Genomic DNA, 13,151 nt, shown 5'->3' on the forward strand with positions numbered 1-13,151 from the left:
GCTTAGCAGGACCCAGAGGGAGCCAGCTGCAAGCCTGTCTGGTTGGTCTACCATTCTGCCTCCCAGCAGAGGGACTGGCTGCAGACCATGAGGCATGGGCCTGCGGTGGGCCGGCGGTTACGGCAGAATCTAAAAATCATTAAGATGCTATTTGTCACCGCAGGGAAATGAGAAATATTTAAAAATCTGCAAAACTCTTTGGCCAAAGGATGGCTGTTGATAGATTTAACCATCACCTTCTTAAGTATGTGACTTCTTGGCGTGCAACCATTTCCACAGGATTTAATTATTCCGTTAGAGGCATTTCAGATTTACTACATGCCTCTTAGGCCTTCTGCACTGCTATGTTTATTTCTATCCATGGGGGGTAAATGTTTTGTTGGGACATTAGCCACAACAGTTAACAGTTTGGGGTTTCCACATTTTTTTTTTTTTTTTTGGTAATCAAGAATCTTTCCCCTTCAAAAGGAGTGGCCTTTATGGGGAGATATAGAAATCCAACTGACATTCTCAGGATAGCAGTGATTCCAGACCACAGATTCCTGTGGTGGACATGCTCTCTCTGTCTGTTTTTGTCTGAATGTCCCAGCGAGTCTGTGGATTTAGAGAGGAGTGACAGCACTGTGGTTCCTCTGCCCTCACCATGCGGCAGAGTGGTGGGCCAAGTGGCTTTAGCGCCTTCTCTCATCAACCAGTCTGTCTGACTCGTCCAAACCAGTCTGGCACTCTACATGATGTTTGTATGTGTATGTATACGTCTGCAGTGTATAAGCATGCCTACAGGCTGTGGTATCCCGGTGTGTTTCTCTGAGCCAGACAAGGATATACACACACTGCCTGCCTGACAACTTTTAAGCTCTCACATTGTCACTCCTTCCAGATCAATATGTGGAAGCGACTTAATCCCTGCAATCAACACAGGAGCTACTCCGTCCAATTGGCAGACAGGAAAAAAATAAGATAGAATCTCTCAGAGTTGCCAGTGGACAGACGATCAATGGTTCGCATCCAATTTATCAGGCTCAACATTTGTATGTGTGTCTGAGTGTGTGTGCGTTCTCTTGCTTGTATCGGTCTAATCAATGTTCTTCATCCTTTTCATTAGGGCCTGGGCATGGTTTTCATTAAGGGGAAACACATTATGCCTTTGGGTATTCACCCAGTGAGTGCGTGAGTAAGAAGTAGATGGCAGAGCCATAGCGGTGTGGATGAAAGGCAGGGGGGAGAATTTTATGGCAGCATTCACTCATTGCAGACGGGGACTATGGCGCATAATAATCTGTTGTGGTAGCGTTCAGGCTAACTGGGCCTGGTTTCACAAGACAGAGGACCAGAAACCAGCTCACATCCTCGGCAGCCATAAACACAACACTGGCATTCATTAGGGTAAAACGGGGCAGAGAGGTTCGCAATCCTCCGATTTGTACATAATGAGAGCAGCATGCGTGTGTGTTCGTGAGTTACAGAGGGCCTCATTAACAAGGTATTAGGCTAGCCTTGATATCTAGCAGCCGCCCTTGCTGTAATTGCAACTGATTTTATAATGAACTTCAAGCACAGATCAAACCTGCTGCACCAAGTTACAGAACGGACCTCCGCCTCAACCCCCTCCTTTTTAGTTATTCGGCGTTGATCTGTTTCCTTGAAATCCGGCAATTGGGGGGGAGAGAGGACAGAGTGAAATGTAGTGATAAAAAAAATGAAGAGAGGAGGAGACACAGGTACAGGAAAGAAAATTGTGGGAATTAAACCTGTAAGGTAAGGCCCTGATGGGCAGGACAGAATAGGCACAATATAACAGAGTGATTTACCTTTGTGGTCTTGTAAAAGATGAGTCAGAGCATAGTAGAGTTTATTAGCAGAACACAGTAAAGCACCAATTAGATGTGAAGGGCAGGGAAGGTTTTAACATGGCCTAACCCATCTGCTATCCAGATAGACTCCACTCTCTATAAAACATGTGCATGATAGAGCTATCCTTCAGAAGCTTCCCTGGTCACCCATTAGTGCAGCTCACTGGTTATTAGTCTCATAGATCATATCAGTGTGTATGATATCCCACTTGTGGAACATTACAACTGGAGGGCATGCTGAGGAGGTCTACAAACCATAAAACATTGCAAAACTGCATCTCAATTTTTCCATGTTTTACAGTTTGTAGACCAGGACTAAGGATCAGGCTGAATTAATTATATCCCAAAAGTAAAAATGCAAGATGCCTGAAGCCTAGCTTTTAGAAATGTCTCTGTATTTCTTGGGTGGTCATTTAATTAGACAAGAACAAGAAGTGTGGACCAGCATGTCCAAATTAGGAAATTCAGAACGCCACTGCACTAGAAATGGGTCAGGGTTGTTGGGGAACATGGGATCTGTGACTTCCATGGTAGCTGGGTATTTATAAACAGACCCCATGGGGAGGAGGAGACCTAGAAACTTGCTGTGTCCTCCTAACGACACACATGCTCCTTAGAAGAACATGCAATGCGACCGCTGGCTTGCTCCCTTCATCCTCCTTTTTTCTCACCATGCATAAATCACAATGTTGCAGTGCCATTTCATACAGATTTCTGCGAGTGGCATGAAAGCCTGATAAAGAGAATTAAAAAAGACTCGTTTGAAAAGTCTAGCCATGCATTCCTAGGAATTACAGTATCCTGGGCCGTAAACAGTTAATACTCAGACAGATGTTGGAGGGCTGATAAACTGAGGGAGGGATGTTAGTAAAGCACTCGCATGTGGTTCACAGCCATCTGAGCTGATAAGAGCATGCAGTCTCAATCTACAGTCGACCGTAAGACTGTATGTGTCGTTCTCAGTGCACAGTAAAATGATGAATGCCCTGCCAGGTGATTCATGCTGAAAAAACTAACCCAGAACAGCATGTGTACATTAAACAAGCATGCTCATATCTCCCCCGGCCTTGTGAAACCCCTACAATTAAAGAAAATGTTGACTGATGCAAAGAGAATTAAATTAAGAATGTTAAGAATTTTTTGGGGAGTTTATAATGAATCTTTTCCATGTCAGTCACTCGTCCATGAAAACACTCTGTAAAGAATTATGGACATTTGTGATAGCTGCAGTGCAGCAGTCATGAAAAATGTATATTTCTAAAGTCTTCAGGCAGTATCAGATTTTGCACTTATTATTTTTCAGACACAGATGGTTTTTATTTGAAGACTTTTTTTTCTTTTGTAAAAGCTTTTTTTGTCACATGTTTGATAAAGAAAGAAGTAGTGTGCTCACATTTCAGCCATGCTCTCAGGCAGGTTTGCTGGGATGGCAGTCAGACCTTTTCCTCTACAGTCCACGATGTTGTTACTGCAGGTACACATGGCAGGACAAGAGCCTCCACCAGTGCTGCAAGGCTGTGGGCTTGAAGACTCCTGGTGTCCTGAAGAGACAATCAGAGGGAAGGATATGCATAAAAGAGAGGAATATGGAGCTGCTACAGGTGTGTGAGCACAGGTGAATTTGTTGGTTTCAGGATAAAAAGATGTAATGGATGTAATTGCTGGAGATCTTTCTGTGGTGATATAAAGCCCCTCATGCTCCTAATTGAAGCTCAAACTCTTATGCGGCTGCTCAAGTCATCAAGCCTTTGTGTTTTATAAGCTGAATTGCAAATGAACACGCATTCCTAGGGATGAGAAAATGAAATAAAAGAAAAAGACTTACATAGCTTTTAGAATCAGTGGGTAAGAAACTAGGTTATATATCAAAGAGTGCCGAAGTAGATGTAGGGGAGAGAAAGCACTTGAATGAGCTGGAGTGGCAATTGAAGGTCTCCCAATAACATCCATTGATCTCTTCGCAAATATTCCTCCTGAGTCTGCGTTCTCTGGGAAGAACTGATGCCATTCTGCACATTCAGCTTTACAACCCCCCACCTCTCCACTTCTAAAAAGCTTCAACTTTTTAATTTGCATACAGAGCACACAACCCGTCATACTGTCTCTAGATACCTGTTCAAATAGCTATGGCACTGTCAACAGTGTGGTGAAGAGCAGGCGCTTGCGCTGCCAGTACAGCGTGTTTGGTGTGTGCGTACAAGATGTGTGTACGCAAGTCTAACCCAGATAAAATGAATAAAACAGACTTTTAAATGGCCTCATTTACACAGCATTACTAATCCAAGTTTCAAACCATGAATATTTGATCGCGTTCCTATCTATCGCTCAGCTTGTGTGGAAAAATGTTGGCGAGAGAGCCAAGTGGGAGTAGACATTCAGGGAGAGGAAGACAGAGTGAGTGATGGTGAAAGTCAGTGACAGAGAAAGCATAACTCCAGAATCATTATGGTTTACCATAAAATTACTGGCGCGAGCGTTTGGACCATTTAGCTAATAAGACATGTTTAAGGTCAGACTTCATACATCTGGTCAATCATAATCAATTACCTGATGGGACGGAATGCTTCGACACATCTGGGAATCAAGTCAGCGATTATCATCGCGAGTGTGACACTGGTACAGTCCCTCAGCACATGCGATATGAGGCACTGTGATCAGAGGACGGCAGAGGTTTGACAGATCTGGGATCAGGTGTAGGGCAGAGAAAAACTCCCTTCTGATCCAACATGGCATATCTGACAGGCCTGGGATCAGGGGGAGTGCAGAGCACAGCTGGAGCGCCCTTAACAATGACAGCTCTGTGACAGGTACACTTGAGGTGAAGCTGTTTGATGTTTGCTCCTCCCCTGTTTTTTTTTCCTGCCTATCCCCCATTATCTCTCCCATTCGCCTTCTCTGCTACCCAGTTACCTTCCCATTGCCCTTCTTTTATTTGCTTTCCTTCTTCCAGCAGTTTTCCCCTGCTCCACCTGTACTTTCAGACTCCCTTTTTAACATCCTCATTTTCAGCCTCTTTATCACTGCAAGCCATTAGCTTCTGTCCATGTGCTCACAAGTCTTGATGTTTAACTCCCCTCCATCGCTGGCCTCTTCCCATTTGTCTCCTCTGCAGTTTCCCATTTTTATAGGGTAATTCCTGTTTCACACTACAAGAGTTGTATTGTATTCAACGCTGAAGCAATTTATTATTAATTATTCATCTCAAATACAATATTTTTACTTTTGTATTATATTGTGAGAGCAGTTATGCGGTAGAATTAGTCATCCATTTTCTGTCATATATAGCATGATGTTGGCACAAAAACCTTTTAACTTTGGGTTTGATCTGCTGCAAACGATCATGGGAGTTATGCGTAATGTTTGGTTTGAATAAAACAACACACAGAAAAGCCCATTAAGACAAACGGGAGTAACTGTATCCTAAAGCAGAAACTGACGCTTGTGTAATTGGCTACAGCTACGGGGAAAAAAAGATTTTCAGCCAGATTTCAAACCTATAAACCTTTTGGAAGAAACAAAATTGTTTGGAGAACAGAAAATGCATCTCACTGCAGAAATTTGTGAGATAACGCAATGTTTATTCTGCAAATGTTGTTTAAAATCCAATTTTCACCTGGATTTAGTACTTTTTAAAGCCGCTTTTCCATTTTTTTAATCATTAAGTATTAATATACAGCACACAGCAATGTTTTTTTAAACTGTTAAAGAATGAGCCCCATTTTTAAAGGGGACTGATGATAAATCACTGCCTGGAAAAATATTTTTCCTCAAAGCGAAGCAGTAAATGTGTTACTCTGCTCATTACAGGCAAAAATTTACAATACAGTGGTGCTTTCCAGCCTAAAACTGGGACTGAAAGAAAGTGAGTCATAACACAGGGTGCTGCAGAATTTCATCATATTTCGAATCGATGAATAACACACTGTACCCCGTTTTCCTTCTCCTGCCTCTCATAACAGCAACACGCCTCTCTTCTCCATCTTCTTTTCTTCCAACACAGCGCCACCCCGCCCCAAATCCCCCGCAGGTGGCCTGGCCTGGTCACAGCTCATACTAAATACACGCACAACCACACAGTGCTGAACATCAAAAATACAAAAAACCCCCCCAAAAAACAGGAGTATGTGTGTGTATGCGTGTGCCAGCGAGCCAGTCCCTAATGAGTCCTTCACTGGGAGTTCAACTTCTGGTCACTCATCCTCTCAAGAAGAAACTGGGAGTATGTGTTTGTGTGTGTGCATCACTGTGTACTTACACACACAAATACATAGTAGCGGTAGATTTCCTGCTGGTGTTAGCAGGCACAAAAACGATTAGCTATTGACACTCTCAAAAAAAAGAAAAAAAAAATCAATGTTTGTCTGTCTACAACACTCCTTTTAACTTTTTTAGGTATTTTTACACAACAGCAGCTTATATGTATTCTACATGAACTACAGCTCTCCATCATTCGAAACCTCAACTTTCTCTATCAGTATCCTATCAGAAACCAAATTTCCCTGACACCCCCTGCTCCCCTTTCGTATCTGGAATCGTTACACTCCCACGCTTTGAGTCTCTTTCCCTGGGCGATGAATAGTTAATGATCTGTGCTGTCACGCCGTATGGCTGCGTAAAAATCACAACCCATGGAGAGAGAGAGAGAGACAGAGAGAGGTACACACACACACACACACACAAACGTAGACACAAACACCCCTCGCAGCTGGCGTTGCAAGTGAGATGGCCTTGTGGGGAGTGGAGGTTCTCATGCTGTTTTTCCATTGTCCGGATATGATAACCCCAATGCACGGCATGACACACCCACATGCACATGCTCTCTCTGTCTCCCACACACACGTGCACGCGCAAGCACACACATGCGCACACACCGCAAAAGAAATAGTGATTTCAAAGCCACGATTATCCTTGTGCTAGAAGGTGAGAAGCTATAAATAATGACAAATTGAGGAGAGAGGGTCTACTGTCAATGGGGGCAGCCATCGCTCCAGCTGTGCGCTGGGCATTTTCCTTGCACCAGCGCCAGCCCCTCAAGAGGTGGGCACTCATGCAAAGGCCAGAAGAGAGCATGGGGTTGCCAGGTTGTCATGTGGCTGCCAGGTGAATACACACTGAAACAAAAACACAGGATACTTCCTGTGTTTTTGTTTCAGTGTGACCAGGGGAGCATAAACTATTTACTCCACAGGGAGACGTTGTCATAAAGAACCATTTTGTTTGCTGCCTTTTGCACAAAAAAGTAAATAACTTGTATAAAATGCATTGTTTGCTTGTCAAAAGTTTATTGTAAGTGTATCTTACCTGAGCAGCTGAATTCATGCTTCTGTACTTCTGCCACATTAAGTCCTCTGAGCTCAGGAGGGGCAGTGCATTGTGTGAATAAGCCAATTGTAGGCCTCTGCCTGAGCCACTGGGCCAACCACGCCAGGTGACAGTCACAGTTCAGATTGTTCGAGTGGAGACGGCTGTTAAATGAGAGGGGAAGAAAAAAGAAAAGTTGATTGATTGAAGAAGTTTTCCCTTTCTGTCTAAAATACCACAAGCTGAAGACATAAATAGCATAAAACGTGTCTATTCTTTCCTACAACTCATCACATCCAATCCCTGTGGCAAAACACAAATGATACGCTGCACGGATGATTATAAATGACACTTTCTAAAAAAGAGGAACACTAAAGAGGTCTTTTCTAAACCTACTCCAAACACTGCATTCCTGCAGTGCTGTGCCTGTCCAGAATAACTCTTGTCGTGGTGAGGTGGACCTCTGGAGCATGTGTGTTAACTCGCAAACCCATGTGTGCAGACACATGGTGTGCACACAAACAGAAAAGCCATATAATACTACCCCACTGGGAGCCTAAAATGTCACCGCAAGAGCAGTGGAGTCACGGTCCAGAGTTTCAGCAGGCATAATTGTTTTAATTTGTGCATAATTTCAGATTTAGTAATCACATACAATGCACAATACACAATAGACTTGTGGGGCTATTTGTGTCTATCTGGGCCAGTTGTTGTCTTTAGATGGAGGGAATAATGGCCCCTGGCATTGCTACAGACCCTTCTGTGGTACTCTGTGGTTATGGCTGCCACCCAACATTGACTGGAATGACAGAACCTGTCTACTCCCATTGAAATCACACAGGACTCAGCCCTTTCTCTGCTTTGCCTGTTTGTGTGTGGAATATTGTTTTATTTTTATGGGAAATATCTCCGGATCAGTAGAAAAGTATTGTGGTGGGATTTGTGAGACTTACAAAGTCCGTAGTTTGGGCATGTGGTTGAAGCTAGAGACGGGGATGCTGCTGATGTTGTTGTTGTTCAGCGTTCTGTGAAAAAGAAAACAAGATTTTAGCATCAGTAAACTTTTTGGAATCAGTTCTCTTCTGTCCCGTCTCTTTGAAACTCTCCCCCTGTCTCTCTTTCTTCTCATGGCCTATCAGGAGTCTAGCACCTTATTGCTCGCAGATGCAGACATTCATGCATGCAAATATGCACAGGCAAGCTCACAGTCCTGATCACAACACTTTCATCGAACTCTGGGCATCAGCTGCAGAAAGAGAATTGGGTCATTTCAATCAGCCTAATAACCCTTTGCAATATTTCAACCTGCTACCCCCTTTCAACACAAGCTGTCCTCCTCCCCCCACGAAACCTATAAATACAGACCCTATCAAAACAACCCCCTATCCCTGCTTGTACCACTGTGACAACCTTATGACTATTTCCTCCATGTCATGACAGCAGCTGTCACTTTTTTCAAACCCTTCATACACAAACACACATGCAAAACAGCCTTTCACTATCAAAATAGCAAGCCTGTCAAAGTGCCCTCGTCCCCCTGCCTGAACTGTAAGTCTAAATTGTTTCAGGTGGAGAGCTCTAACAGAAACTGCTTGGACACTTTAGACAAGGCATGATTAATTGAATGTTCAAAAACTGCTAAGCATGGTCACCAATGCATGGAGGATTGAGTGCTAACTTGAATAGGATTCTTTTTTTTTTTTTTTTTGTAAAATGGTAGGAACCCCCAAATGTCAGATGGCCTGCCCAGAAGTGGGTGATGTGTAGATGGAGGTGAAGTGGTGGGCGGGTGGGGGGTGTTAATGTGATCGAAGGGAACACTGCTGTCAACTGTGACTTAATGGAGCTTGGTCTCCATGATGCTGGCTCCCCTCGTGAGGCCCACAGGGGGTATTTTGGTATAAGCCAGGCCTGTGCTTTGTTAGTTATGCTTATTAGCGAGGCCAAAACAATGTCTTAATTTAACTAAGTGCTTTAATGGAACAATAGAGGGCTGGGTTGGATGAATAGCATCACTTCAGATACTTACAGCACTTCCAAGCCTCTCAAAGCTCTGAAGGCTCCGTCCTCTATGCAGCTGATGTGGTTTTTATCCAGCTGGCTGCAGATCACACACAAGAGAGAGCCTTTGTTACACGAGGCACATACAGTAAACAATCTTTCCGCCTCCCTATAGGCTATTTGTAATCATGGGTACAGTGAGCAGAACACTGATGGATTGTGGTAAATCAATACTGGTTTAGTCATCTCAGCTCTTGTAACCCCAAGAGTAGCACTTCACTAATTGTTTATCTGCATCGATACACCTCATAAATCTACAGTATGTGTCCGTGCAAAGATGCAAATCAGTGTTGCTACAAGACGCCTTTGGGGAGCTCTGTGTGTGTGTGTGAGCATGTGTAAGGTAGTTAGTCTACTTAATCAGTGTGATGCACAGTCTGCTGAAATTACACATACCGACATGTACATAATGTTTTGCGGTTACCAAAGGCCATTAACCCGACTGGATAAATATTGGAAAATGTTCATTTACAGTAGCTTGTAATATAATAATTTATTCTGTATAATCTTGCTTGACTCTTCATTGACTTGCCATAACTGCAATGTTAGAATCATGTTAATAACTAATTAACCAGTTATTTTTATACTTCCTTAAGCGACTTTTAATCACTTAACTGTTTCCATGTACTTTTCAATTTGTAAATGTGGTTACTTTCAGATGTTGCTAGACTTTTTGGTTTTGAGCAGTAAAGGGCATGCACTCATCATAACCTCATAACTTTTTTTAAGCTTCTATAGACCAATCCTTATTTAATAATGAAGATAACTGTTCATTGCAGGGCAGAGCACATTTACCCTGGAAAGAGTGAGGTACTCACAGGTTTTTGATGTCTGTAGCTCCCCTGAAAGCTTTTCTGGGAATGGACTGGATGTAGTTCTCGCTCAGATCTCTGCGGAGACAATAAGAAGGCATCAGTTAGAGACAATCCATCCTCGATTATCGCTTTGGTTTGGTCTTTTTTAGTTTGAGAGGATGTGTGTCCAATATAACTCAATTTCGGAAGCAATGTTAACATTTTCCAGCAATTTCCTCTGTGAACCTTTCACTTCTAGTGCTTAAGCATGCTTTGCTAGCAGCAGGAATTAAACTCTATTCAGTGTCGCTCTTTCTTTTAACACACTCAATGGTGCAGAACAGGAACGCTATGGGCATTTTTTTTTCCTTCTGCCAACACCCTTAGGTGTGATACTGCATGGCCAACTCATTCATAATGAAGATGTTATTTTTTTTGTTGTTGGCTGTATTATTCAGTGTTCACTCAGGCTATAATTTGTTCACTGTGCCCTGACCATGCACTGTTGTGAGGCACCAGTTCACAAACAGACAGTTGGGCAGACAGACAGCTGGGCAGCGACCAATGAGATGTTGTTGGTGTTCCCGCAGTAGCACAAAGAGCATTATTTTCCCATATAATATTTGGTGTGTGTGTGAGTGTGTGTGTGTGATAATAGACCCGAACAGAGAGAAGAGCAGTATTTGAAGCACAAGACCTATTTTAATCGGCAGAGTATTTTGCCTATTGTTTAAATTGTGAGCTAACCTGACTCAGAAAGCATGCAACCATCTTCTATACATACTCTACTCAAGGAAACTCTTGGCTGATACCAGAGAGGCTCCTGCCTCATGCAAGGAAGGCTCCCACAGCCCGGACAGATGTAAACAGAGCACTTATGGTCACCCACAGAAGGGCTAAGGCACAACACCAGAATCAGACTTTGATGACTCCTGCTTAGTTAATGTTCATGCGCACCACAGCATGCAATCCTCTGATGCACACAACAAATATCCACGCTAAAACCCCCATGGGGTAATGCTAAAATGAGTTCCCAAGACACACAGTCTCACATAGTGTCCCCACTGGGTGATGCTTTCCAGAATGTTCCCGGGAATGAATATCGCACAGACATTGTTTCGGCAGGATACAAAAGAGGGGAGTAAAAGGCATTACAGCGGTTGTGTTGTGCAATCCATCTAATGAATGGGTGGTTGTTTCTTTATGGTACAGCAAAAATTAAAAGAGTACTATGCAGGCCACTGCAAATACACCACAATTAAAATGGAATTTGTGTGTTTGATTCCATGGCATGAAATATTGAGGTCAGATTGAATTGTGGCAGTCTACTCTGACTTGTAGGGTCTTGCCCCGTGTTTACAGTCTTGTTCCATTAAAAGACGGCATTACAATGATGTTGCATGGGAATGACCATGTTAGGGGCACTTTTATTTAGTGGATAAAGGAACAAATAAGCAGCCCTTTATATGGCTGCTATTCTGAACACACAAAAACCTGACGAGCACGTACAGATGTGCAAATGAAACACACACGTCGCTGGCTCGTGTTCAGACAGAACATAAATATTCCATCTAGTGGCACATTCTAATTTTATCCTGTGAGGTTTCTGAGTTACATTCTCTCGGAAGATCTGCATAACATCTGCTTTCATTGAGATATAGGGCATCACAGTTAGCAGGCAATTTAGGCAATTACACAACAATAATCTAGCTATTCTGTCAGTCTGCCATATTTTGCAGGATCATATCCCAAACACCAAACCGGCTTCGTGTCTCCTAACTAGCAAGCATGAGAGCCAGAACGGTTGTGCTCCCTCCAGCTCCTTTGTTGTTCTCTTGGCAAAACAGCATGAGTGAAGAAATGAAAGCTGAGTCAGTCTGGCACCCGGGCTGAATTGGTGCCGCTTATCAAAGGAGGTCTACCTGGACCCGAACTCTAATTACTAATTAGTCCCCTCACCTTCTCTTCACCTTTCTGCAACAAAAGAAAACCACCAACACACAAAAGATGTCTCTTTTGTGATCTTCTGCATACATTTGGTTAATGACTTCTTGCCCCTGGACATATGAGGATATCTTTTCTCTGTGTGGTGGTTGTATGTGTGTGTTCACTCCCAGGCTCCAATGGGAAATTTCAACAAATTGCTGTGCTCAGGCGGCATTAAATGCCGGAGGCAGTAGGTGCTAGGAGAGGAAGAAAGACATAAATATGGGGACAGGCATGAGAAAAGGATGGAAAGCTCTGATGATATGAGGACAATCCCATTTTTGTAAGTAGTAAAATGATAGCTCTAGGGTGAACTCGTCAATCCTGCTAGCATGCTAAAACACAATTGGTTAGAGTGATCTATAGACTACCAATTATGGTGCTGTTTGACTGGATTTGGTGCTGAGGTCGTGGGAGGTCACTTTAAAAATATAAGTCTATTCTGGGACAATGTGCACCCCCCCTCAAAAAAAACCCATGACAACTATAAATGATGCTATCTATAGTGCCAGAAAATCTCATTTACTTATACTGCTTTTGTCCCTTTGCCTGTTTCTTTCTCTCCCTTTGTCACATCTAACACAATAATCACAGTGGTCATGGTTTGGAGTCTGAAGTCTTCTGTATTCTATAAGGATTTATCGACGGGTTAAACTCCTACAGGAGCCAGAACAATATTAAATTTAGCAACTCGACATTTCTGCATTTACACATTCCTAAAATGGCAAAAAGGACATTTCTGTGGGAGACCATACTGTATTTTACATAGTCTGTGGTTGCCCCTCACTGGTATTTTCTAAGCTCGGGCCCAACTGTGTAGCTGCTGAGAATTTTGACATCTCTGATTAGTTGATTTCAGTTGAGCTGATTTCAGGGAAGCACTGATCCATTCAAAAACAGACATGATTATATGACAACAGTCACCACAAATAGAGATAATGGTCACCATGGTGTTTGACACAAAATCTAGTGACAGTAAATCTAATGTTAAAGCCTTTTAGCAAATACCACGACAGTGCATCACTTGTGCAGCAGCCCAAAGATAGTTCAGAACTCATCTTGGCAAAGTCAGGAATTACAAAAGACTAAAGAGGAACCACTTCCATCTTCTTTGTGCCTTGTTTCTTCATGAAATCATCTTGGATTTGAATGTCTG

General features: G+C 42.9%; 1 protein-coding gene across 4 annotated transcripts in view; it reads right to left on the reverse strand.

Annotated features, from left to right (window-relative positions):
• The window catches only part of slit1a (slit homolog 1a (Drosophila)), an 83,810-nt gene that overhangs the window by 25,874 nt on the left and 44,785 nt on the right, over nt 1–13,151 (reverse strand). For all 4 annotated transcript variants that reach the window (XM_063491088.1, XM_063491086.1, XM_063491087.1 and 1 more), the window contains exons 5-9: nt 10,034–10,105; nt 9,184–9,255; nt 8,108–8,179; nt 7,155–7,318; nt 3,247–3,394 (exon numbers count right to left, since the gene is read on the reverse strand). In XM_063491088.1, coding sequence (XP_063347158.1) covers nt 3,247–3,394; nt 7,155–7,318; nt 8,108–8,179; nt 9,184–9,255; nt 10,034–10,105 — 528 coding nt within the window. The remainder of the gene's footprint in view (nt 1–3,246; nt 3,395–7,154; nt 7,319–8,107; nt 8,180–9,183; nt 9,256–10,033; nt 10,106–13,151) is intronic.

Source organism: Pelmatolapia mariae, linkage group LG13, assembly GCF_036321145.2.
Source record: "Pelmatolapia mariae isolate MD_Pm_ZW linkage group LG13, Pm_UMD_F_2, whole genome shotgun sequence".
Taxonomy (NCBI): domain Eukaryota; kingdom Metazoa; phylum Chordata; class Actinopteri; order Cichliformes; family Cichlidae; genus Pelmatolapia; species Pelmatolapia mariae.